The sequence below is a fragment of the Talaromyces atroroseus genome (genome assembly GCF_001907595.1).
Source record: "Talaromyces atroroseus strain IBT 11181 chromosome Unknown scaffold_3, whole genome shotgun sequence".
Lineage (NCBI taxonomy): Eukaryota > Fungi > Ascomycota > Eurotiomycetes > Eurotiales > Trichocomaceae > Talaromyces > Talaromyces atroroseus.
The window spans coordinates 154,042-179,545 of NW_017971435.1; the positions used below are offsets into that span (position 1 = coordinate 154,042).

Sequence of the window (25,504 nt, forward strand, 5' to 3'; positions counted from 1 at the left end):
CAGATGACGAGTATCGTGCACTACACGAGGTTTCTCTCATGGACATGTAGGGTGAGATGGTCGAGGTATGTTTTCGACGTAGAATAGGGTTTTATTTGCCACATGAACGATAGAAAGAGAGACTGGGGGGCGCTGGGCATGTATTAGTGAAGAGGTAGTCGTGTTGTCTGGTGGTGGTTGAAGATATCTAACACTCCCTGACCCGATCCGGCAAGTCCCAACTCTTCGACTCAACCGGAGGAGAATGTTCCTCCGCGCATTCCTCCGTTTTGTTAGACTCCTCGATTTTTTCTAATCGTCGTCTAATATACCAGATTCTCATCTCCGTCTATTCATCCTCTCCGTTCCCTCGCTAGACACGTAGCCATGATTTCTTTGGACCCTGACCATGGCTTCAGGCCAGTCCGCTCGGTCTTCAGAATACCGAAGGAAACGGCGTGCAATCACCCTTCGTGAAAGACAATATCTAAAGTTACATAAAATAAAAACTTGCCTCTACGCCTAACACTTTTTCTCCATGACCATTCCCCCAAGTGACCCAGGACATCAATCCTCGAAACTCCATCCACGTTGCAAACATACAAACCTCATCCTTGCACTCTTATCTAGCAATCGAGACTATCCTGCAGAATGAAGCTCTCCAGCAATATCGAGACCGGGAACACTCGGGCTGACAGTGAAGTCAACCTAAAGACAGATGAAGAGTCGGCAAAGCTGCCGTCACGTAGACCGCTGAACGATGTGGTCGACTGGGACGGCCCAGATGACCCTAAGAACCCTCTCAACTGGCCTGGCCGCAAGAGTTTTGGTCATGTCCTGACCGTAGCCGTCTTATCGATGGTCGCATAAGTAAGCCCTAAAGAGACACAAAGCTGCGACCATGCTAACGAGGGTACTAGTAACATTGCGTCTACCATGGTCGCTCCGGCCATGGAGGGCGTCACCAAGGATCTGAAGATCACTAACACGACCGTGGGAACCTTGGCCGTTAGTATCTATCTACTAGGGCTTGCATTTCGACCGCTCATCATCTCCTCGCTCTCCGATATGTACGGGCGTCTCATCATTTACCACACATGCAATTTCATATTCGTTATTTTCATTATCGCCGGCGCCCTGAGTCAGATTACCGCTCAATTTATTGTCTTCTGGTTCATAACTGGCTGTGCAGGAGCGACGTCACTCTCACTTGGTGGTAAAACGATTGCGGATGCCATCCCGATCGAGAAGCGTGGTGCAGCGGAGGCTTTCTTTGGTCTGGGCCCCCTTCTGGGACCGGTATGTAAGGCCAACCCTCTAAACGAACTATCATTGACCGATCTAGGCTCTGGGACCGGTGATTGGGGGCTTCGTTGCCGAAGGAAAGGGCTGGCGATGGACCTTTTGGGTGGTCGCGATCGCCGTAAGTAACCCTCTTCTCAGCTGTTATCCGTTTCTCTAACTCTGTCACAGGGAGGAGCAGCGTCTATCGGGACGCTCGTCTTTATGAGCGAAACACGCCCCAACACCTTGATAGAAAGAAAGGCCTCATACTTACGACACACAACCGGGAATCCCCGCCTCCGGTCGAGACTCATTCGCCCAACCAAGCTCTTCATATTCTCGCCAATTGTGCTCGTCATATCGGTCTATGTGGCTCTTATATTCGGCCTTCTATATCTTCTGTTTGCTACGTTTAGCATGGTCTTCGAATGCCAGTACGGATTCAGGACGGGCGTTTCCGGTCTGGCATACCTAGGCCTAGGCGTGGGTGAGTTGTTGGGGCTATTCATATTCGGCATCCTTAGCGACCGGCTTATGAAGGCGAAAATGGCAGCGGACAGAGTCAAGGTACCTAAGCCTGAGTACCGCCTGGTCTTGATGATGTGGTTCCCGCCAGTCATCGGACCTGGTTTGTTTATGTACGGTTGGTCGGCTTATTACAAAGTGCAATGGATAGTTCCGATCCTTGGTACATTCATCGTTGGATTTGGGTCCTTCTTCGTCATCATGCCATCCCAGCTGTATCTGGTGGACCTGTTCGGATCAGAAGCGGCAGCATCTGCGCTAGGGGCCAGCATTCTCCTGCGATCGCTGTTCGGAACCTTCTTGCCGCTTGCTGAGTCGCATATATATTCTGTCCTCAACTACGGATGGGGCAATACGCTGCTAGGCTTCCTGGCGCTTGCATTTGCACCCGTGCCTATTCTGCTATATCGGTATGGTGAAGGGCTCCGAAGTCGGACGACTGTGCAGCTGTGAACGTGCGGCAAGATGTCTATGCAGCCACTTCTTGAGACCAGAGTTGAGATATGCTTGCTTAGAACTGGCCTGGCTTAGTTCTAAGTTGTATATATATAAGTCTCGACTACATAAAATCTATTAGCTAATAACACGATTGTTTATTTTGTCCTCGTCTCACGATAGCGATATACTTCATGATTAGTCCGAGCTTTACCGAACGGAAAGTGGGTCTAGATCTACTTAAAAATTAGTAGATCGGCCCGCAATGCCGCATTATTCCCCACCTTGCACGTGGCATCAGCCGGCATCACAACGATCTAGTAAAGTTGTAGTTAAGTGCTAAGATGATTATAATATCCAAGAGCTTGGAATGGGTATATCTTTTCTTAGACAGTCACTTTTATAACTTTGGGCTAAAAAAGATGTCTCACTCAAATTTATCTACGAATGTCTTGAAATGTGTAAATATATAACTATATACCAGACTACTGGCGATTATTCAAAGGGCAACTCGTTGCCACTGTTACTATATATCGATTTATCAACCTTGGATGACTTGACATATAAGTATAATAATAACAAAAGTATAAAAAAGCTTGTGTATCAAAGTACTAAGCAAAAGCTCGATTGTGAAACTGAATATACATATCTTTGTTCAAGATTGACGAGACTCCCAAGTTTCGGAACTTGGATCGATGGCATAGAATAAATGAGTCCTGATTATGTTAATTGACCAACATTTAAAATTTCGCTGTTTGCCCGATATCAATTTCCTCCCTGTCTATAAATATCGTACACCGCCATTTGCTAAACAATCTGGATAATAAAAAATCTGCCGTCGACATTCGATTAAGGAATTAATTAGCCTGATCATGGAACCGAATCCGAATATTGAGCAATGCTCTTATCAAGACGCTTCTTGTGAGCAATCCGATCGAATATCGTAGAGAGTTCCTTTCGTGACTCAAATAAGGGCCACTAGAGAGTAGTTTTAAACATGGATTAGAGTCCAAGGCTTCTAAGACTTAAATTGAGGAAGGGAATAACTCACAAATACAATCAAGACTAGACTAAACAACGCAAACGTCGCTGCTGCCACACATTGCAGAATGAAGAGGCCCCTTGGGTACACCACAGCGGTCCCAGCAAGAGGAGCGGGGATGAGGACAACTGGAAAAAGATTGATAAGCCATAGATATCTAAAAAAGCGGTGTTATATTCACGTACGGATAATGAGAAGTAAGGTGCCAGTAATGATGCGGAATTTGGTTTGTGACTTCTCGAGTTTGGCTACCTCCTCGGCATAAAGAGCCTCAGAGTCAGGAGTTGAACCTCCGCCATTCACCAAATTCAGAGCAGGCTCGTACGTGCCTTGGCCTTTCCTAGACCCATCAATAGAACTTTGGTTGATATGCAGCTTTTTGTCCGCCGATGTGGACGCTGCATCGAGGGGCACTGTAGAGCCTCGACCGATGGCTCGCGTAAGCTCAAAGTCGAAGGAGGCAGGCTTGATGAGCGATAAGCCTACGGATATGATAGCGCCAATTCCTAGGGCTGACAAAGAGCCCGCAAGAATTACCTTGCTATCGGTCAGTGTGGTGGTAGATATCGTGCCTTGAGTGGTAACAGCTGTCACTAGCCACGCCACCATGCCTATGACCAAACCCCCGATTACGCCCAATACTGCGCCGGCCTTATTGAGTCGAGTCCAGCACATTAGAAGGCCAATTGGGAATACGCTACCAGAGGTACAGACAGCCATGAGGTAGAAGAGGAAGTTGAGATTGAGACCAATGTAGGCGAATGCAGTGTTGATGCAAGCGAGGAAGATGGCCCAACCGATGACCGTCGCATGGTTGATTCTCATCAATTGGGAATTTGTTGCGGTCGGATTCACGTATTCCCGATAAATATCATAGGAGAAAATGGTCGCGACAGCCACTAGCTGCGCAGACAACGCCGAAGTAGTTGCCATGAATGCAATAATAGTGTACATTGCTGGCCCGGCTTTGCCTAGGACCACTATACTCGCGTACGGCCCAGCGAGCCCTGCATCAATTTCTGCTAGAGAAAGCCCATTGGGATAGCCTGGGAAGGCGGGATTAGACACCAGAGCCCTTGCGGCCAAACCCATCGAGGATCCAATACCCAATCCAACCGACAGAAAGAAGCAACCAGCGAAGATAAAGGCTTTGCTAGTGCCGGCAGGTCGAGCTGCAATGCTTCGCTGCCAGTATGACTGATCGCAGAATGACAGGCCGAAAAACGAAGTAGTGGCTGTCAGCGCATAATACATGCCACCCTGACTTCGAAAAGAGAGATAAGACTCATGTCCGTTACCTGAGACAGGAACCGCCTCGGAAGCAGCGAGTAAAAGGTCATACAGCTTTCCAGGCGAGCCAATAGCATCGCCTCGGGTGTAAGTTGCCAGAATCAGGACGACAAGGCATGTAAACAGGATACAACAATGGAGGTAATCGGCTATGAAAGTTGCACGAAGACCACCAGTCAGCACGTAGGCAACAATGACAAGCGGTAAGAGCCAAATGGCAGCATATTCGCTCAGACCCGTCATTCCCGTGAGAACACCAGCACCGCCGATAAGAATCTCACACCCTACGACGAAGTTGGCGACAAGAGCGGCGAACATATACGCCCAGTGGCCCAAAACACCGAAGCGCACCTTGGCAACCTGAAGATAAGTTGAGGCTCCGCTAGCATTCGCTTTTATTTTCGAGGAGATGAATGAGAAAGCTGCGATTTCCACGAATCCTCCGATGCCGAACCACCAGGGTATAGAAACACCGTAGCTGTAGGTGAGTGTTCCTGTCTGCAGGAAGACTGCTGCCCACACCCACGCAGACGTGATGCCTACCGACAACCTGTGCGCGAATCAGTGAAGGGTTCTTGTTCGCCAAGTCTTGATCTCAACATACATGCCGGTCTTGACGGATCTGGAAGCTGAGGAGAACTCCTCAATCTTGCCAGGATCAAAGTTTGTGTACCGTCTCTGGACCCATGTGAATACGTTCATCAGGGTAGCGAAAAAGACGCCGCCGACCAAGACTACATGTTGTTAGTGATTTGACGGCGGTATATCATGGAAGCTACTTACTGGTCGCATATCCAGCGCTTTGAGGCAGTAGGGCCATGGTGATGGTCGTGGTTAGGGCACAAGCTAATGTCCCAGAGACCACAGATACGTGGCAGCGCTTGCTTTATAAACGGGACCATCTTGCATTGATTGGTGGTCCTGTTGAATCTAGATGCAGCTCGGCCATCCGAGAATTCTGCATGTCCTCTATGCCGTCGAATATTGCGTGATACGGCACGAATCATGAACATTCTGACTCAATCGAAGCCTAGACCTAGCGCGCAGTAAGTGTGAAAGTATATTTGATAGCCACTAAATAAATTGGTATGTTCTAGAATTTAATGAAAAACAATTGTATACAAACTCGTGGCCAGCTTCACAAATAAAAAGATTTTGATGGGGTGCGGCTCTGGCTTGCCGAGACTTCCGTAGCTAGCTCCCGCACCCGCTTACCCAATCATATGTACAGACTCCCCAAAAGCGTGGAATAGCACGTAATCCACGCCCGAAATGTCATTTACGTCGAGATAGTGAACAATGAACGTTCCTCAAAGACATCCATATTGCTGCCATTGATCACTATCTGGTCTTGCATAGTATGCCACAATGGACCAGCTTGAGGAGGTTGTTGATCTGTCCGGCATCAGGGGCAAGATGCTCGTCGCCTGCGATATATGCCGGCGACGAAAGGCATGTTTCGGCTCGCGATCTCTATCAAAGGACCGCTCGCTAATAAATGGTTTATTCTGTAGGTACGCTGTGATGGCCAGAGACCGTGCTCGAGATGCAGCAAAGCAGACAAGAAATGTACCTTCGCGACGCCGTGAGTATCTCTGTGTGTTGTGACTGTGAGCACAGAATCTAAAGTCCAGACAGGAGGCGAGTGCTGGTGCATCCTGGAGATGACATGTAAGGAGAGAACATTCTCGAGCGAAAAATGCCTATATAATCTCACATCTGAGAGAAGTAGAAGAAGCTCTCATTCGTCTCGCAAACGATCTGTCTCCAAGTCCTCATCGCTGGGACCAACGGCTACAAAAAAGCCAAACATAGCCGACAAATCCAACATGGTTGACGTGAGCTACTGATTTCCTTATTTAAAATTCAGACAGCTGAAACTCAGTCAAAGCGAACACAAACACCCTCCGAGTCGGGTAAAGCACACCTTCTGATGATCGATCAAGATGACCAAATCGTTTACTCAGGACCGTCTACGGGCATGCCATTATTTGCTCGCCTCGGCTTGCTTCAGACTGTTGAAGTTTCGGAAAGTGACAAGAATCCGTTATATTTTTCATCTCACTCTGCAGGCGCTTTAGGCATAATAGGAGCTTCGCGCTCTTCGTGTGATTTCTTGGACCTCTGCCTACAACGTTGCCCACAGGAACTCATGTTCAAATTGATAGGCCATCATCTAACCAGCCGTCAGTTAATCCGCTTTAAGAAAGTACTTTGAGTGACACTAATCCGCTCTTACCTTCAGCTCTATTCTTTCCTGTCCTACACTCCCCTTCCCTATTATCCGTAAGTCTCCTTGTTCTATAATTGGGATCGTTCAACCGTGGCTGACGTCTGGCCCAGGAATTCGTCGCGGTCACCAAGCGACGATTGATCTGCACCGCTCAATATGGAGCTTTCTTGATGAGCATTCTCGCTGTGACGGTTCGGTTGGTCGAAAATGCCAAGCTCCTTCTTCCGCCTTCTGAGCGCGAACAAGCCAGCGAGTCGTACTTTGAACTTGCACAGGAGCTGCTGAGATCCAGCAAAAACAAGCTCGACATTCGGCATATCCTGGCTCTATACCGTACTGTGACCACTCTGGCTCGAGTTGTAAGTTTACTGACGTGACATGCAGATCTCGCATTGTTCTCCGAAGGCCGCAATAGTTCTACTGGTTAGTAGTGTTTGCCAATGTCGCCAGACCGACGTTAATAACGTTTACCAGGTCCAGTCTCTAGTTTCGTTGCGGAAGCCATTGGCTTAGCATTCACAACCGGTCTACATCGCAGTACCACAGATTTCAAGATGGACCCAGTGACGCTGCAAGTACGCTTCCTTGACCCGATGTAATACTGTGAAAGTGCTAAGTTGGCAGATCCGCACACGCCTCTTTTGGGCTTTATATTCTCTAGACATCTCCCTTGCATATTCCCAGGGCCGTCCACCACTTATAAAGTTATCAGAATGTAAGGGCACCGAATCTATGGTGCGAGCGAGCGCTGAGACTCGATAGGCAGCGTTGAACTACCCGTCATCGTGGACAATGAATTCATCACCAAGACGGCGATTTTATCCCAACCGGAGAGCAGTCCACCAGTGCCTATGGCAGCGGCTGTCAAGATAACTGAGGTATACATGGTCCTCGAGCAAGTGAGTTGTTTTCCTGAGGTCATTCGACCCGAGTCTCAACTAGGTTTAGGTACTGTCTGCGATCAATGCTCCATCAAAGACAGCTGCGGCTGCCTTCTCCCTTGACGACCGGCCCTTCGAAAGGAACGACATATTCATAAGGGCTCAAGAAAGACTAGATCAGGTATGTTCAGATGATCCAATGTCAAGATTCATGCTTAAGTCTACCGAGCAGATTGAACGAAATCTCCCACCGTACCTTACCCAAGTCAATATCACCTCTTCACGTCAAATCTCGAAATTCTTTCACTCCAGCCGCGTACGAGCCACTAGCCAATTCGTGCGGACTTTAATAGCCCGTCAAGCTCTCATTGACGGGCTCGATGCAAATCCTCCACTGGTAGACGAAGAAATCGACTCTCCTACGTCCGAAGCCTGTCGGCTTTCAATAGACATCATCAAGACTTATTCCCGACTACGACACACAGGCCACCTTCGCTATTGCAGCTTTCAAGCTGTTTCTCACATCACAGCTGCTGCACATACACTTATCGCATGTATGCTGAGGAATTCCAACCTTGCATTCGAGCATCGTCCCGATCTACTGACCGCCATCGACCTGTTACTCGTTATGTCTTCTCCCTTCCCATCCGCTAAAACTGTCGCTCAGCTTCTTGTTCAGGTATCCCGAACCTTGGACTATCACCATGGCTCAACTAGCCAGACTGAAGCCGCAGCAATTCGTGTCCTCGCAAGGAAATTTGCACCATCTACAACATCCAACTCCTCCCCCCAAACAAGCGCGTCTGACAAGCAGCCCGTGTCATCCTCATTCGGGCCTGCTCCGCCCTGGCAATCTGGTGACAATACTACTGTCCTCCCGCAACTCGGTATTGAAGCGCTCCAAACAAATCCCTTTGCTAGCGGTGGTTTCTCCGCTGATAGGAACCACTCCTCATCAATTCTGGACACCCTCGCACCTCCTCAATCTGGTCACTCAGCGGATATTCCACCTAATTATGCTCTTACGACTGAAGAGTTAGCGTATGGGTGGAATTTATCCTCCCCATCCACCTCGTTTGTCACCGAGTCAAATCCATGGGCAGTGGCATAATCCTACACCTGCAGGTAGCGCAGGAACGGGGGTAGACTCGTCGTGGGAGGATGGTGTATTTTCATTTTTGAATGATGGTTTATTTGACATTTTGTAAAGTAGTTTTTGTACAACTGATGTATACGGATAGTTGTGTTGCAAATGTTTATTCTAATCAATGAGTTCCCTAATATGCTTTTTCCACGCTGGCCAAGCACCCCATCTTCCTTGATCATCGACTTCTTCGGGACCTCCTTCGCCAATTAATTGGAGAAGGTGCTCTGCATATGTAAATCTACATCAATAGAGAGATAAGTTAGTCAGTCTGCCAAATTGTTTAAGAATATAGAGTAGGGTAAAAAACATACTCTCCCGGATGCCCAAGAACCAACACATCATGCGAGTCCACGTCCTCCTGTGGATGAGGTGTTAGTTTGAGCGGTGCATCAGTCCAATGTGCGGCGGCTACGCGGGCTTGCATCTCGGAGAATGGCCAGGGAATAGCTTCTGCATGAAGAAGTAGGAACGCGAGAGTTGGGTCGGGAAGATAGAAGAGTTGATATGCGTCGAGGTTGTGAACCCCTGTTCCTTGTGTTAGTGGCACTAACCAGAACGGCTGGAATATGTGTTGGACTCACTGTGTCCGCCCTCGAGGTCAGCCTGATCTACCAAGTCCTTGGGTGGACGGCGCGATCCTGCTGGAACATCCGGACGACGTACCAGGGGTGCCTTGTCGAATGGAGCATCGGATGAGTGGCAGAATTCAAAGCGAGCCACAAAGCCAGTAGCAAATATGATCGCCTTGTTTCTACAGTCAGCTTCATAGACTGAGTGAGTTGAAAAGAAGAGACGGGACTGACATCTATATCGTCCAGAACCTCGTTCGCAAGAGTGATGATCCGTCCTGTGGTAGAATGCGAAGATGGGGCCTCGACAGTTCGCATTCGTGCGACGTTGGTGATATACTTGGTCCATCCCTTTTCCTGTTCGGTGTCGTAACGTAGCTTGTTTTTGAATGAACGGTACACCTTGGTGGGCGCCAGAGGTGATTGCTCAACACAAAGCATGCCGAGTTCTCGCACAATATCGGCGCCTGGATTCGACTTGTCAGTCATATTGCTATATGGAGAAGGGAGAAAGAAAACTCACTAGAGGGACCAGACCCAACGACCATAACTGTCTACGTAGTCCTCAGCTTGAACTCTGGGGTAAATCCCACGACGATAGACTTACCTTTCCGGCAAACACCTTGGCATTTCTATACCACCTGGAGTGCAATAATTCCCCCTTCCAGTCCCACAATCCATCCGTGTACGGAATGAATGGTCTTGAATCTGTCCCGTTTGCGACGACAATATGGTCAAATCCTTCCTCGAATGTGATTCCCACGTCCGGCAAGCTGCCTGTTACAGATGGCGTCCACTCCACTGACCATCTTTTCCTATGACCACTGCCTTTGGGTGTATGCCGCACTCGAGTGACGACCCTATTCAGTCGGATGTAATCCGCGTAGCGGGCAGCGTGCTGTTTTTGATATTGGTAGATTACGTCGTAAGCTGGACTCTCCGCTGTACCTTTCGGATATGGGTTCGAGCGATAAGGCATTATATCCTGAAGCAAAAATAAACAGAAGCCTCCGCGAGGAGGATAGGTTCTCACTCACTCTAGGTGTATTTGCCGTGACACCAGCATACATTGGTGTTGGGGCCGGTGCTGGCCTACCGGAACGTTCCAGGTCCGTAAGTGCGATGGCATGGCCATCCGCAGCAAATGTTATACGGCATGGCGGAGGTGTTGCATCAAAATTCCTACCAATATATTCTCGTGAGAAATGTCTTTCCTTACCTAGGTAAGGGAGTAAGGGCCGACTGACCACAGACCGCCGGCACTGTCTCGTGCCTCGTACGCCACAACATCGAAACCTTTGCGCTTAAACTGCTCAATAGCACCTAACCCTCTTGAATAAATCTTATATCAGCCTCGTCTGTAGATCTGGGATAAGTTGAACTCACGCTGGGCCGCATCCTATGATGAGGACCGATGGTCTGATTGTGGCAGTCATCACTGATTGGTGGTGTCTCGGTCAACGACTAGCAGGTCATGGATCTTTTTTATGCAAAAAGAAGTAACACATTATCGAGCAAGTCTAGGTCTCCAAACCTCCGCCGCTAAAGTTATACGGCCTCGGTGGACCGAAAGCACGTAATATCTCGGATGGCCGAGCACGACGCCTAGACAGAACAGCCGGGCTATATGATGTTAACAACATCGGCAGGGCCTAAAAAGTAAGTATCGGTACTTATAGCATTACAGTGCTTGAGAACCGCCTGAGAAAGGCCTTGCTGAATATCTAGCGAATATTGTGGCCCATATCGACAACATGCCAGTGCCGCTCATCATAGACCCAACATCCTCTCTTCTTTCTCACCCCGGGGTGGTCATCCTCGACGCCTCATGGCTGTACGAACCTGACCCGCCTACACGCAACGCATACGACGAGTTCAACGCGGGCCCTCGTTTCCCAAATGCGCGTTTCTGGGACCTAGACGCCGTTTCCGAACCTCATCCCGACGGGTACAGCTTGATGCTCCCGTCGCCTGAGCGATTCGCGGCCTTTGCTGGGAAGCATGGTATAACTAAAGATTCCCACGTGGTGGTGTATGATAGTGAAGGCATTTTCTCAGGTCCCCGGACTGCATGGACCTTCAAGGTTATTATCCTATCTCCCCTTGGGTTCCAAATAATAGGCAGAGACTGACTGCATGTAATAAAATTGCAGATTTACGGACACGAGAAAGTGTCAGTGATTAACGGCGGTCTGCCACGGGCAAAGAAGGAGGGTATCAATCTCGAAACAGGCCCACCACAACATTTCGAAGTGAGCTTCAACCGGGCACGACACGCGCTGCAACTTGGAATAATTGTTGACATTCTTAGGAAACCCAATATCCGGTTCCTACCGTGAAGCATGACGCTGTTGTTCGTACGTACTGTAGTATCCGGACCTCAATGTTTACTGAACTGACCGCTTGGCAGAGTTCGACGAAGTTCTGAGACTCGCACAGCGCCCATCACCCTCCTCCGAGGGCGTATTTTTGATTGATGCAAGACCCGTCGCGTCCTATGAGGCTGGCCATATACCTACATCTCTTCTTCTGGACTTCCCTTCGTCCCTTCTCCGGGACACGAGAGATTTTACCTACATTCGACAGCCAGACGACTTGAAGAATCACATTGCGCAACGACTTGGGCAAGATAAGCTCGACCAGATCATCGCCAGCAAAGTGACGGTTGTTAATAGTAAGGTCTACTGTTGCAAAAGCTTCCAGCTCGAATACTAATGGGTTTGATAAGCTTGTGGTGGTGGACTGTCAGCAGCGATTAATTGGTTGCATCTCCAGTCCCTTGGAGTGGATTCTAGACTTTACGACGAAGTAAGGCTCTCCTTTATACATTTTATGTTCAGACATTCAATTGACAAAATACTATTCAGGCCTGGGGAGGCTATTCCGCGCGAAAAGATCCTCCTAAAACGACCGGCACAAATCCTTTGTAAAACATCGAGCCGTGGTTTATGTATCTAGTCATACTTCATCTGAGGTTTGTGCCTCCCAAAGCCCAGTAACTGCACGCTTTCCATTGACCTCTTCAACCTTGACAATCGTCGTGGCGCTCTGCTTGAGTTCCTTGCTATCTTCCTTCCCTCTAGTCACATACGCTGTCCATTGCCCAACCACACCCGTGGAACCGGCTTCATTTGTAGACACGATATTCAGGTCTTTGATCTCAGTAATAGATGCGACGAAGGCCGTGCGGAATTGTTCCGTGATGAGGGTTATAAATGCGGCCTTGGTAAAGCGAGTTCCGTTGATCCTAATGAAAAGATCATATCTGAGCATATGATCCCAAAGGGGGTTTCAGAGCAAAAATTGATACGTACACAATCTCAGCGTTCGGAGCAATATCAGTATCTAGCACTGAAGCTGCGAGCATGTCGTCAGCCTGGAATAGGGTGTGCGTAAAGAAGGAGTCCACGAAGTCGGCAACGGTAGGGCGAGGCATTTTTGTAGGTAGTATGAGAGAAAGAGCAAAATAGGAAATTAATAGTGACTGTCGTAGGCTGGGGGGACATGGCCCTTTTATACTTGACACTGCATAGCCATGACCAATGAAAGTTTAGAACTACAAATCCACCTAGCCCAGCCTTTTGGTTTCTATGGCTTTCCTAAATGGAGACATTATATGAATATCAATTGAATGACCTAACGTGGCATGATGAGGTACTCATAGGACTGTTATTCTCTAGGGGGAAAGTACTTTTTCCACTTATGTTTGTTTCCTATACTTCTATTACACGGTCTGCTCTATACGCTCATCACACGGTTCTTGAAGTTGGATAATCACACCAGATTGATATCATGTGGTATTGAAGCTCGGATCTTACAAGCTATCCATTCGGATTTTCCAGCCATTTTTTTCCACAGAAGCTTTATGGCCGCCTGTGGTATCTCTCGTGCGAGCCCTTCGTCCTGCACCGGAGGACAACCTAAGCGAATTGATGCTTTTACTACGTTAAACGCGCGTAATACCCTGTGCATAGAATGAGATGAGGTCAGTCTCATACTTGGCTAGAATTGGTGTGAAACATACCTATTGCCCATGATGAAGTCAATGTCTGGGTTTTCCCAAACGAAGACTTTTAGCAATGTGAATGCTGCAAGAACCCCATCTTGAAACAGTTTCCATGTCGAGAGTTGAAATTTCTGAGTCAGATTGTGGATTATTTCATTTATCATTGGCTCTAGTACGGCCAAATGTGTAAACCAGTATGTCAATCTTAGTCGTGTTGTGACTGGCGTCACAACTCCTTGATCGGGCTCAGTAGACCATCCCAGACAACTTGGCAGACGAACCAGCCAATCGTGGACTTGATTTTGAAGTTCCAAAATCAAAGTCGAACCTTGGGAATGGCTAGGTGTAGAGGTGTCTAAGGAGTAAGCTGTTGGTTTGGATGTTGTAAGGGCCCGGTTCAAGATCCTCTTTAGGGACATCTCTGCCATGAATAACATGATCTCGTCACGAATGCGTGGTGGTAGGTTTGCGTTGTGAGGAATGTCGCATCCAAGCGGTAAGGGGAAATTCTCTTCGAGTAGACACAAAGAACTCTGGGAAAGTGTTTCATCGATTTCGAGAATCAATTCACTGTATGGGTTAGCGTGATTGGTTGCTACACACATTGACCTTGGGCTAATTCGTACTGCTCGAGATTGTAGCAAATCCAGTAGCTAGCCATGATGTTATTTCGTTCTGTTTTGTTCCGCTGAACGCCCGCGGCATTATCTCTATATAATTCTGTTAGCCTCTAAGGCAATAGACCCAGCTTTGCAGTACTCTTACCTCAGGATCAAAGTATAAAGGGAGGTGCATGCCGTATGCAGTGCCATGGAGAAGTTTATTAATCGCCCCTTCTTCAGCAGAAATAGCGAGGACAATATGAGTACTTGGACATATTCTAAGCTTAGTTGAGCATTCAATCGGCCAAGCATCGAGTTTGCAAGCTGAAAGTCTGACAGGCCACTTTCCGTTGAAGAGCAGTCACTGAAGGCCTTTGAAAGGGCAACCATTAATAGCGCATAGCACGAACGTATATTGGTGAGCAATCCCTCTGATCGTACAATGCCGGCCACATTGTATGCTGTAGACTTGCACGTGAGAGGAAAAAGCGCCCGGGGGTGCTCGAGAAAGTCATCTACAAAGGGCATCAAATCCATAACATCAGTCGGCGTCGTAGTAGCTAACAAGTCCGGCAAGGGTGGTCTTATTTCCTCGCGGGCCATCAACGCACCCCGAGAATGTGGCATCGGGGTTGGATAGCCTTGCCCGCTATCTAGAATCTCGTCAAACTCGATATCTGGCCTTATAGAGTTGGCACTAGAGAACTTCTTTCCTAGCATCTGCCTCGGTGGGAATGTGACCCCATTGTCTAGATTTCCTGGAATAGGCATTTTCCGTAGCTCTGCGCTTCTTTCTCCGGGTTCTGCTCGCTGATAGTCCAGTTTGCGGTGCAGCCCTTCAATTGTCCTCTCCACCTGGTCAAGCCGGTCCAGCAAGACCGCCATTACGTCGGCATTGCTATTCCATTGTTAATCGTCCTTGCAGTTTTCAGCTTCCAGGGAACAGAATCTCACCCTTTTTGGCTCGTGTATTCCGTATATATACAGCGAAAGCCATGACGACCACAATAACTACAAAAAGGCCGACCTTCATCGCACTTTACCTTCTTGTGGCGGCAGGTCTCGCAAGCCTGCGCACTGCAATGAGCATTGTCGGCGCTAATCTGGAAAACAAGGCAAGACTTACCGCGTAAGCCTTGTGTGCAGAACTCTTAGGAGTCGACAGCAAGGCGTTTGCGTGGAACGATGGGTTTTCCGGATCACCCGTTGAGGCGAGTCTTTGCAGCTTTCTCGCGTCTTGGACCAGGCTTCTCCTTCGCTTTTGCCGGGGCGGTTCAGCCATATTGCTCTGTTAAGTGCAGCAATGTCAGTGGTAGTTCCGGATTTCTGTCGCAAAAATAATACAAACATTCATTATCAGCGGCCTAAGAGGAAGAAAATGGCGCCATCGCATCCGAAAAGACGTTATGGCCCCTGATTTATAGCGTCGACTTTTATTCGACAGACACGCGGAGCCAGCCGAAAGTTGAAAGGCATGGAGGCTTTATCATGCAGGCAGGGCATGGCCAAATACAGAGGATATCTCATAGATATCGCCAAACCCGTCAATCCGTCCAAAAAGCAACACCCCGCCAAACAGATATACATTCATTCAGTCCATTATGGCCGACCAATCTATTCATCGTGTAGCTGTCATTGGAGCAGGCATATCCGGAGTAGTCACTGCCGCGCACCTCAAATCCGAAGGACTGGACGTGACGGTGTTCGAAAGAGCGCCAGTCAGTGGAGGCGTGTGGTTCGTATACTGATTCACTGACTGTGAGAATACCCATGTTCACTGCTTACGGAGAAGAAGGGTTTGGGATCCGAGACTACCAATCGAGCCCGACTACCCATCAGCCAAAGCCTCTCTGGCTGAGCACACGTTCCACCAGTCTGCAGACAACACTGACCGGTACAAATTACATGCAAGTCCAGGGTCAGAGTTTTATTTAAGAGCAATCATGAGTATTGGTGCTGATTGACATAGACCTTGTTACGACAGTCTGAAGAACAATGTTCCAACAGATCTGCTAGAATTGAGTCTTAATACTTGGAAACCAAACACGGAGTCCTTTGCGAATCATCGTGTCCTCGCGGAATATATTCAAGACACAGCTTCCAAGACTGGTATAGCCGGTCAGACGCTTTTCAACACCAAGGTTGAACGTGTGAACAAGCAAGATGGGAAGTGGAGGGTTGAGACGCGTACCTGGGATCACGACACACAGGAGACAGCTGCACAACACTGGGTATGTCCTTCCTCCCTAACAAGAGTAGTCGACCTAATAGCCTCCAGGTATTTGAAGCTGTTGTTGTAGCTTCAGGTCATTATCATGCTCCGAAGACGCCTAGTATCCCTGGATTGGCTGAATGGAAAACCGCATGGCCGTCAAGAGTAAGCCACTCAAAAAGCTATCGAAATAACAAAGGATTTGTGAACCAGGCACGTAAATTAATGTATGTCTGAATTCGAGGACCTCCAACACTAACGTTGCCGTCAGACCGTACTACTCATTGGGGGTAGCGCCTCTTCCTTGGATATCGCCAAAGAACTCAGTCTTGTTACCAAAAAAGTGTGGCAATCGACAAGAGGTGGTGCGTTTGACCATCCAGAATCCTCGCTGCCCGAGAATGCCACAAGAGTAGGGCAAGTAGCTCAGTTTGGCCCTTTACAAACCGATCCTCCTTCTGAGTCCAGTGCAATTCCGGGAACAGTGACGCTGGCCAATGGCCAGGTTTTGGAAAACATTGACCGCGTAATTGTTGCAACTGGATATCAATTTAGCCTTCCCTTCCTGTCGGAGTATCATCGCGACGACCAGGCGCCGGAGCAAGCAGACGACCTTGTCCTCGTCACGGATGGTTTACAGCTGCACAACCTGCACAAAGACATATTTTATATTCCAGACCCGACGCTTACGTTTGTGGGTGTGCCGTTCTACACTGCGACATTCTCGCTCTTTGAGTTCCAGGCCATCGCCGTCGCTGCTTTCTTATCAGACAACGCAAAGCTCCCGGCTGATTCTGTTATGCGAGCTGAGTATCTCCACAGAGTCAAAGAGAAAGGTTATGGAAAGAAGTTTCATAGCTTGTGGGGGAAAGACATTGAATACGCTGCCGAGCTGATGCGATGGGTTAACGAAGGGAGAGCACCATCGGACAAGAAGCCTGACGGCTATTCACGAGAGTGGATTGAGACCAAAGAGAGATTGATGAAGCTGACACATCCGAAAAATGTCCTGAATAGCGGATTCGAAAATCCAGAAGCTGCTTCCTAAGTTATATCATGGCTAGTTGTTTGCATTTTTATGTCCTGTGTTTCTCGACTGTCGGTCAAGCTTCAAACAAAATTTAGCAGTACATATAGAGTTGCACTTTTTTTCTTCTAACAAATAATCATGATGGTCATCATCAAGTACGGCTACTTTGTAAGGATCGGGGACTAGTCTTGATTATGACATATTCCTATCAATGTGACTCTAAACCACGCAACGCCAATTTACTCGAAACAGGGCCTGGCCAACCCCAAGATATAGCGTAGGATATTACTTGCACACTATCACACTTGTCATTATCGCCTATAAATATTCTTTGATACATCGCAGATTATATACTCCAGTAGTCTTAAGGTGAAGTACCCGTACAATCAGTTTGAATCCGTGACGTCGTCCTCATCTGGCAATGTCGCGATGTAATCGTTCCAGACTTTTTGAATATCGTTCTTGTAGATAAAATCCTTATTCCCGCCCAGTAAATTATCTATTCTGGCTTTTAGAAGCTCATCGAGTGTGTGGCTCTCTGATTTACGCTGCTTTTGCATTTTCTCACGACCTTCGTCGAGATGCGCATACCTGTGGCAAAAAAAATCAGACATCACCTCCGTGAAACTTCGCAGATGTGTTATTTAGAATTACTCACATTCTCATATAATAAGGCGACCTGATTTCATCAAATATTTTCAGCGCACGGGGGAGAGGGCTAGCAGACGACCTCGTTCGCTCAAGAGCACGCGCCAGAATCCAGCCGTCCTCCATGGCAAACGTTGCTCCGGAGCCAAAGGCACCTAGAAAGTGTCAGACTAGATATAGCACACAAGGGTTATATCATACCTTGAAGAGGATGGCTGGCATCGCCTATAAGCACGACCTTATCCCACCCGGTTATGTGTTCGAGACGAGGGCCAGCATAGCCGGCAAACTCCCTCCACTGTCCCTCTGGCACAACGCCAACCGCATCCCTGACTCGCTGATCAAATTTCTACTTGAAGATTAGCAAAAACAACTGCTAAGATAGACCTGTCAGCCCATACCAATACCCGCGATGCTACTTTGTCATTGCTAGCGGGGATGCCCCAGGGAACGGTCGTGCCAGCAATCTCGGGTTCGTGGTACGAGCGAATAGTTATCTCAAAGTGTGGATCAGCAGTCTCTGTCTCATCGTCTACATCAGACACATATGCGTGGCCGGTTTCTCCCCACCACCAGGCCGTTGTTTGAGTGATGTCTGGGATGTGAGCCAGGGAGGACTTGGGAACAAGCACGCGCCAGGCCGTGTTTCCTGCAATTTGGTTGTCAACGGAGCTATTAGGCGATAACCAAGGTGTTTCAGCCTACCTGTAAAGTGAAGTTGATGGTCCGGAAAGAGGATTCGTCGCACAATCTATAGTGTAACGTGAATAAATCATCACAGGTACAATGAAGAACAATAAACACTGACTGATCGTATACCGTCGGCACCAACGACGAGATCTACAACTACCTCAGTTTCATCCTTGAACTTAACACGCACGCCTCCCTCTTCAAGGTTATCGAGAGACACGACCCTCTTGCCGTATTCGATGATCTCTGCAGGCACTCTAGCGAGGAGAGCTGACTGGAGTCGAGTTCTACGGGCCCGAATGGATCCACGGGCATCAGCACCAGAATTTTCCGGTTGCTCTTGGACATTGAGGATTTTTCCGGTATACCCATTTCTGTCATCATAATGCGTTAGGCATAGCAAAAGATAAATTTACGTTCAAGCGAGCAACAGACTTGCTAACCTCTGGTGAGTATTTGCCTTTGAGCCCCCTTTAACACCATCGCTTGCTTGCAGCAGGTCCAGGATCTTCCAGGCGTTCGTGCTCAAGCTAATACCCGCGCCGGCCTCTCGGGGCTCTGGGTTCTGCTCGTAAAGTCTGACGTGAACAAACGGTAGCTTGGACAAGGCGATAGCAGTTGCGAGCCCTCCAGGGCCGCCTCCAATAATGGCAACTGTGATTAGTGATTTTGCAATCATAATGCTCAATCAGGTAATCCGTGACACACTTTCTTTTTCTTTTCTATGTCCACAAAGATATACCAAATTCCGTGACTTTAAGTTGAAATATACCGCAATCGGATAGAAGGAGCACGGTCTGAGAAGTGAATATGTATTCTAGTCGTCCCCAAAGCACGTCAGCCCGGATTATAGCAACGCGATTTTTAGAAAGCTTCATCATTGGCTGTGCACGGGATGGCGTTCCGAGCGCAGAGAGACACATATATATTTTCTACAAATATTGAACACAGTTGAGCTAGCATGTCCCGACTCATGATTTCAATCCAATAGCTTACGTGTTGTGCAAAGACCCCGGGCTGGTACTTCGGAATTCCCCCCCGTAGCCATTGGCTAGGAGGACACCAAAGAGATTGGATAAACAGATACGATTCCTTCCACAAGCGAAGAGGTTCTGTTTCTTGTTTCTAGATCGACTGTGAATGCGCAAACACCAACTCTAGTGCCATTCGTGTTTTCATCCTGGTATGGCGAAAAATCCAGGGTGTATGAGTACTCAACTTTATAAACGAGAGGCTTGTAAATGTCTGGTAGCGTCCAATTTAGTCTATCTGGCGCTCATCTGCTACAAACATTGTCCTCCCTCGAAATACAATGCCGAAAGATATAGAAGTATCCGCTGCGACCTTTGGCAACGACGAAGAAGGGGTCGATACGATCTTCGTTAAGGAAAAGCCGAAGAAGACATGGCGGAGCAATATATGGGACACTTGGGACAAAACACCCGAGGAGCGGCGATTCCTGTTCAAACTAGATGCGGGAATCCTCTCAATCTGTTGCTTAGGTATGCCCTTTCAACGCGCAGTGCCAGTCGGAAAGTGTCGGTTCTAACTGGGTGTGCAGGGTACTTCATCAAGTACCTCGATCAGGCTAACCTAACTAATGCCTACGTGTCCGGCATGTAAGTGATCTCCCGACCTTGCATGCGTGAAGGGTTGTGATTAATATACACACTGAAATACGAAGGCAAGATGATCTCGGCATGTACGACAATCAGCTGAACTATGTAACCACTTTGTGGACTGTGGGATATATCATTGGTCAAATACCAAGCAACATTGTTCTGACGAGAGTGAGGCCGTCTATTTGGCTGCCTTCATCTGAGGTATGAATTCTCTCGAAAATCATGGGAAACACAGTACTAAGCCTGGCAAGATTGTCTGGACCGTACTCACTATGTGTCTTTCTCGATGCAAAACGGTGACGCAGCTATATGTGCTGCGATTCTTCATTGGTACTATCACTTTTTTACGTCTTTTGAAGCAAGCATTATTAGTCGGGCTGATACAGTGTAGGACTGGCAGAAAGCACGTACTATCCTGGCGTGTTGTACATGATGGGAGCATGGTGTAAGTTTTTGATTCGTCTACGTTTTCCTAATGTCCCTATCGGCTGCACTCCTTTTTGAGAGCGAAAGACTGATTTGATTGCGAATTAGATCGCAAGGATGAGCTCGGAAAGCGAGCAGTCATATTTAACGTCAGCTCGGCACTGGCCACCATGTTCTCAGGCTATCTCATGACAGCGGTGATTGGCCTCGATGGACGGGGCGGCTTGAAAGGCTGGCAATGGTGAGAATGCTTGACATTGAATGCCGTGCGAGATGCTAATATCGTGAATATCAGGCTCTACATCATGGACGGAGTCATTTCACTGCCATTGGCTCTGGCCGGCTTCTTCGTTATGCCCGATACCCCTGCCAACAGTCGCGTGTGGTATCTAAACAAACAGGCAAGTCCGTGTTCCATCAATATGGTCCAGTATTGACTGACGCCTATGTCGTCTCTAGGACAAAGCGATTGCAATTGCCCGGGTTCAAAAGGAAAAGCGGGAGCAACTTCAGCCATACACGAGACAGAAAATGTTCAAGATCCTGGCCTCATGGCATATTTACCTTCTTCCTCTTCTATTCTTGTAAGCTTCTGGCAGTGGCATGGTTGAGTTAGGAGATTTGTTTTCGTACTGATACAATCCCAGCCTAGCTGGTGCTGCTGGCGCCCTCGGTCAGCCGATCTTCTCTCTGTACCTCAAAGATAGCGTAAATCCAAAATATACGACTGCTCAGATCAATGACTATCCGACTGTGACCTCCGCCGTGCAAATAGTCGCTTGTCTCGTTTACGCGTGGGTATCTGACGGCCTCTTGGACGGAAGGAGATGGCCGGTCCTTCTTTTTGCAACAGTAAGACTTAGATTGTCGCCAATTCTCAATGAATGCTGACATAGCCGCAGACGATTAGCTTTGTCTTATACGTTTCCCTTGCGGTGTGGGATATTCCTGAAGGGTGGCGTTGGGCCTGTTACATTATAGCGGGACAAGGGGTGATTGTTAGCCCTCTCATCCTAGTGTAAGCCGCTACAGTTCCCTTTCTATAAATGACACGGATACTGACATTATGCAAAGATGGGCAACGGAAATTTGCTCGGACGATGCTGAAGAGCGGGCAATAGTAGTGGGCACCACGAATGATTTCGGATATGTCATCTCGGCGTGGCTGCCATTGATTATCTGGCAGACTGTCGATGCTCCCAGATATCACAAGGGTTTCATCACGGCTAGTTGCTCCTGTGTAGCTGCTGTCGTCCTTATCATGGTGATCAATATTCTTGTAAGACGGGATCAAATAAGGTGAGTTTCGCAAAACAGCCAAGCAATTCCACAAGCTGATGCATAGTTTCTAGGAAAGAGGGTATGAGAATAGCAACAGGGTCTAATTCTATTCAGGGATCAGGGGAATTCTCCAAATCTGAATAAAAGTCGGAATGATGGGAAATCTTTGGTGAAGAGAAGATTGTCTGTACAAAAGAACTCCAGAGCATAGGTATTAACCGGTTTAGAGGCGAAGAGGGCGAACTATACACATAACAAATTGTCTCTACATTAGACTAAAACTAGTTAGTTTGATTGCCTTAGCTGCAGAGCAGCTTGAGTATACGCAGTAAGTACCCATCAGTACTCTTTGAGTACAAAGCCGGTTGCAGTGGAACAGCATAGATGCTTCATACCAGAGCTAGACCTGACTATTCTACCTAATGCATCTGTTTGACAGCAACAGTTCCAAAAATCTCCTCCATTATATCCCAATTCGCTGAAAACGCGTAGAAGTATCAACTCTGAAGCGAGTCGACATGCATCTACAGATTCTTCCTAGCATGCAACAAATCTTCACAGAAAGCCATATTTCTTCAAACTACCGTTCACAACTCATCGAGAATAAAAAAAAAACATTCATGTCTAACAGTATTATTAGCACTTAGTATGTTCTTCGCTGCTTCCAAATGCCCCCAGGCTTTCAATGCACTTGACAGTGATCACCTTATCAGGTCAAGCATGTTCACATGTAGCTTTAGCTGACAAGTGATATCCCAACGAGTTTCCTTCTCACATTCATATGTTGGCTTCCAGCCTATTGCCCCAGCGGTGTACTATATGGGTGCCGCCTCCCACTTTGTGTACCATATCTGAGCTTAGAGATATAGCTGGCATCCTATTCTCATGGGTTTGATGACTGCTTCTGGAAGCGGAAAATACGCCCAGGTAAGGGATATCACTGCTAGGGTTACACTACAAGTGGTCATTTCAAGACACCCTGACATTATGCCATGCTTTATTCACATGGATATAAAGAATGCCCACTGTAGATAGCTGCAGCCTGTGCACGAGGTGTTCCTCTTTGTCTGGAGAACTCTAGTCGTATATTATTGATAATTTCAGAGATTGCACAAGCCAAGTGCAGGCTTCTTTAGGGTGCAAACAAAGAGCAGAATGCTACACCACAATTTCTTTCAAGGTGCTATTTCAGATACCTCCACTTAGTGCATAGAAAACCGCCTATATTACATTAATACCCTAGTAGGCCACGTAATAAGATTAACAGTGCTTACATATGTCATACCTCCATAGAAAAATGTTTCATTGACCCCAGCTTTATAGCACTTTCTTTCACTAAGGTTGCCCTTTTCTCAGGCAATGGCTGGTTATATTGCTCCGAACAGCCATACCTTTATTGACAAGGTATCACAGGTGATTTGAATACTATCTGGTAGTCTAATTATGTACAAAAGTATTATTCAGGCAAAACTGGAGGCTTCACTAGGATATAGGTTGGGATTTCTTGGCACACGTCTGTCTATAAAAGGATTCTTCTACCCAAACAGACGAACATTCTCTTTCTCTTCACTACACTGCTCTCAATCCTCTCAAACCAGCTTGGAACCTCAGAATCTTCAGACATAACCACTTTCGTCGGTTACCTCGGTCTTAGCTTATGAAAACTACAAAATGCTCTTCAAGACTCTGATCGCTGCCCTTATGGCAGTTGCAGTTATTGCTGTGCCTACAAAGACTGGTACCTCTACCTCCTAGTCATGTGCGATACTACTAACTGAGGCATCTCATAGACGCGAAGCGTGAATCCGACTCTGTCGACTTCTACATTCATACTCCTGGAACCATCCACACTGGAGCTCCCGATGTTGAGAAACGTGACGAGTTCACTTGGCCTCCTCCACCGATTTGCACACCTCACCCTTGCACTGAGGGGCTCAACGAGTAAACGCAGTTCAAGTCACACCCTTGTAAGGTATTGAAGGTTGAGAAGGATGGTGGCTACAAGGATACCAAGGCAGAAGTACTTGGAATAGAGTTGGACGTGGGATGTGATAAGTAGTTGCTTAGGCGCTGAGAGATACCTAAAATGCTTGATCAGCTGGTTAAAATCAAGTACAATAAAATTTACAGTTGAATGCAGAAATCTGATCATACATAGAAGAACCTCGAGTATAACCAACAAAATACGGAAAGACACACACATAAATATGTAAGAAAAAGTCCATAGTGCCCAACATTGTTTTGGACGGAAATGATCTGTAGTTTATAACTGAGCATGAATATCAGGTACAAAATATAAATGCCTCTGTTCTTATTTTTTCAGCAATGCAAGCCCTAATACAGAGAGTAGTCATGACTGTGGTCAGCTGTCAAACTGTCAGTTGATCGTCAGATATCCCCGGTTTCAAATGAACTCGAGAATGCCTCCTCTAGTTCCAGGCTGTCTTCTGGCGCATTGTGATGTATCTGGCACCCTTTGTCGATAAGAAGTCTTGCCACTGCCCCTCATAGCCTTTGTACGATGCATATGATAGTGTTGTATATCCACCTTGATCTTGAAAATTGACATCAGCACCGTTATCAACAAGAGGCCTTGCAATCACCACATGTGATGCCCAAATCAGCGATGTTCATTCATATACATGAATGGTGCTGGGATGAAAAGGTTTGATGATGCCATTCATCGTTACATGACGAGGGTGCCACAGAAGAAAATAACTACAATGCCTTAGGAAAGATCCTCATTAACATCAGCTGAGATACATCCAAATGCCTCCCTTCGGCCTCGCTTTCTAACATCAACCTCAGCTCCGTGATCAATGAGAAGCCTTACAATTGCCTCATGACCATTCACTGAGGCATAATGGAGTGGTGTGTTGCCATCCAAATCTCGAGCATCAGCATTTGCTCCATTATCAATGAGATATCTCACCATTGTCTTATGACCATTTAGTGAGGCATAATGAAGTGCTGTGAACTGACATGAATCACTGGAGTTGATATCTGATCCATGATCAATAAGAAGCTCCACAAGTGTCTCATAACCATTCCATGAGGCATATAGCAGTAGTTCCCATAAACCAATGCCACTGATATCAACATCAGCTCCTTTTTCAGCAAAAATCCTCACTATTGACTCATGATCTCCCAGCAAGGCATATAACAGTGGTGTCATACCCACATCGCTCTTGGCATTAATATCGGCCCCCTTATCAACAAGAAGCCATATAATTGACTCATTATCGTGATCTCCCAGCAAGGCATATAACAGTGGTGTCATACCAAAATCACTTTTAGTATTAATATTGGCCCCCTTATCAACAAGAAGCCGTATGATTAACTCATTATCGTGATCTCTCTCTATGGCCAATAAAAGTGTGTCATACCAAAATCACTTTTAGCATTAATATCGGCCCCCTTATCAACAAGAAGCCGTATGATTGACTCATTATTGTGATATCTCACCAAGGCCAGTAAAAGTGGTGTCATACCAAAATCACTTTTAGTATTAATATCGGCCCCCTTATCAACAAGAAGCCGTATGATTGACTCATTATCGTGATCTTTCTCTATGGCCAATAAAAGTGGTGTCATACCAAAAT

At 47.2% G+C, this 25,504-nt stretch overlaps 11 protein-coding genes across 11 annotated transcripts; 6 read left to right on the forward strand and 5 right to left on the reverse strand.

Moving 5' to 3' along the window:
• Nucleotides 1-915: 915 nt before the first annotated feature.
• UA08_03102 (hypothetical protein) lies at nucleotides 916-2,241 on the forward strand (the record flags this gene model as incomplete). The annotated part of the gene is made up of 3 exons (XM_020265665.1): nucleotides 916-1,278; nucleotides 1,325-1,402; nucleotides 1,453-2,241. 3 exons carry the CDS (start codon nucleotides 916-918, stop codon nucleotides 2,239-2,241), a joined length of 1,230 nt encoding a protein of 409 aa, XP_020121634.1.
• An 852-nt stretch (nucleotides 2,242-3,093) lies between these two features.
• UA08_03103 (hypothetical protein) lies at nucleotides 3,094-5,375 on the reverse strand (the record flags this gene model as incomplete). The annotated part of the gene is made up of 5 exons (XM_020265677.1): nucleotides 3,094-3,201; nucleotides 3,275-3,393; nucleotides 3,451-5,105; nucleotides 5,160-5,289; nucleotides 5,339-5,375. 5 exons carry the CDS (start codon nucleotides 5,373-5,375, stop codon nucleotides 3,094-3,096), a joined length of 2,049 nt encoding a protein of 682 aa, XP_020121635.1.
• Nucleotides 5,376-6,384: 1,009 nt separating this feature from the next.
• UA08_03104 (hypothetical protein) lies at nucleotides 6,385-8,780 on the forward strand (the record flags this gene model as incomplete). Its single annotated transcript, XM_020265688.1, has 10 exons — nucleotides 6,385-6,393; nucleotides 6,447-6,588; nucleotides 6,801-6,841; nucleotides 6,899-7,121; nucleotides 7,173-7,211; nucleotides 7,263-7,363; nucleotides 7,413-7,503; nucleotides 7,551-7,687; nucleotides 7,737-7,850; nucleotides 7,902-8,780. The coding sequence occupies 10 exons, from the start codon at nucleotides 6,385-6,387 to the stop codon at nucleotides 8,778-8,780; spliced, it is 1,776 nt and encodes a 591-aa protein (XP_020121636.1).
• Nucleotides 8,781-9,059: 279 nt separating this feature from the next.
• On the reverse strand, nucleotides 9,060-10,821 carry UA08_03105 (hypothetical protein; the record flags this gene model as incomplete). Its single annotated transcript, XM_020265699.1, has 9 exons — nucleotides 9,060-9,084; nucleotides 9,128-9,341; nucleotides 9,398-9,560; nucleotides 9,620-9,852; nucleotides 9,909-9,939; nucleotides 9,993-10,370; nucleotides 10,423-10,567; nucleotides 10,633-10,716; nucleotides 10,772-10,821. 9 exons carry the CDS (start codon nucleotides 10,819-10,821, stop codon nucleotides 9,060-9,062), a joined length of 1,323 nt encoding a protein of 440 aa, XP_020121637.1.
• A 318-nt stretch (nucleotides 10,822-11,139) lies between these two features.
• On the forward strand, nucleotides 11,140-12,100 carry UA08_03106 (hypothetical protein; the record flags this gene model as incomplete). Its single annotated transcript, XM_020265710.1, has 4 exons — nucleotides 11,140-11,469; nucleotides 11,539-11,637; nucleotides 11,697-11,742; nucleotides 11,796-12,100. 4 exons carry the CDS (start codon nucleotides 11,140-11,142, stop codon nucleotides 12,098-12,100), a joined length of 780 nt encoding a protein of 259 aa, XP_020121638.1.
• A 243-nt stretch (nucleotides 12,101-12,343) lies between these two features.
• On the reverse strand, nucleotides 12,344-12,821 carry UA08_03107 (hypothetical protein; the record flags this gene model as incomplete). The annotated part of the gene is made up of 2 exons (XM_020265721.1): nucleotides 12,344-12,632; nucleotides 12,700-12,821. The coding sequence occupies 2 exons, from the start codon at nucleotides 12,819-12,821 to the stop codon at nucleotides 12,344-12,346; spliced, it is 411 nt and encodes a 136-aa protein (XP_020121629.1).
• Nucleotides 12,822-13,331: 510 nt separating this feature from the next.
• On the reverse strand, nucleotides 13,332-15,275 carry UA08_03108 (hypothetical protein; the record flags this gene model as incomplete). Its single annotated transcript, XM_020265732.1, has 5 exons — nucleotides 13,332-13,409; nucleotides 13,673-13,961; nucleotides 14,018-14,101; nucleotides 14,157-14,891; nucleotides 15,037-15,275. The coding sequence occupies 5 exons, from the start codon at nucleotides 15,273-15,275 to the stop codon at nucleotides 13,332-13,334; spliced, it is 1,425 nt and encodes a 474-aa protein (XP_020121630.1).
• A 319-nt stretch (nucleotides 15,276-15,594) lies between these two features.
• Nucleotides 15,595-17,253, forward strand: UA08_03109 (hypothetical protein; the record flags this gene model as incomplete). Its single annotated transcript, XM_020265743.1, has 4 exons — nucleotides 15,595-15,728; nucleotides 15,978-16,224; nucleotides 16,272-16,370; nucleotides 16,477-17,253. 4 exons carry the CDS (start codon nucleotides 15,595-15,597, stop codon nucleotides 17,251-17,253), a joined length of 1,257 nt encoding a protein of 418 aa, XP_020121362.1.
• Nucleotides 17,254-17,621: 368 nt separating this feature from the next.
• Nucleotides 17,622-19,252, reverse strand: UA08_03110 (hypothetical protein; the record flags this gene model as incomplete). The annotated part of the gene is made up of 7 exons (XM_020265754.1): nucleotides 17,622-17,826; nucleotides 17,894-18,038; nucleotides 18,085-18,232; nucleotides 18,285-18,532; nucleotides 18,589-18,634; nucleotides 18,692-18,947; nucleotides 19,017-19,252. The coding sequence occupies 7 exons, from the start codon at nucleotides 19,250-19,252 to the stop codon at nucleotides 17,622-17,624; spliced, it is 1,284 nt and encodes a 427-aa protein (XP_020121136.1).
• A 633-nt stretch (nucleotides 19,253-19,885) lies between these two features.
• Nucleotides 19,886-22,234, forward strand: UA08_03111 (hypothetical protein; the record flags this gene model as incomplete). Its single annotated transcript, XM_020265765.1, has 12 exons — nucleotides 19,886-20,075; nucleotides 20,135-20,192; nucleotides 20,258-20,396; nucleotides 20,501-20,525; nucleotides 20,587-20,640; nucleotides 20,730-20,862; nucleotides 20,917-21,001; nucleotides 21,081-21,205; nucleotides 21,269-21,473; nucleotides 21,524-21,639; nucleotides 21,696-21,920; nucleotides 22,192-22,234. 12 exons carry the CDS (start codon nucleotides 19,886-19,888, stop codon nucleotides 22,232-22,234), a joined length of 1,398 nt encoding a protein of 465 aa, XP_020121137.1.
• A 1,339-nt stretch (nucleotides 22,235-23,573) lies between these two features.
• On the forward strand, nucleotides 23,574-23,847 carry UA08_03112 (hypothetical protein; the record flags this gene model as incomplete). Its single annotated transcript, XM_020265776.1, has 2 exons — nucleotides 23,574-23,640; nucleotides 23,693-23,847. The coding sequence occupies 2 exons, from the start codon at nucleotides 23,574-23,576 to the stop codon at nucleotides 23,845-23,847; spliced, it is 222 nt and encodes a 73-aa protein (XP_020121363.1).
• Between the last annotated feature and the right edge of the window lie 1,657 nt (nucleotides 23,848-25,504).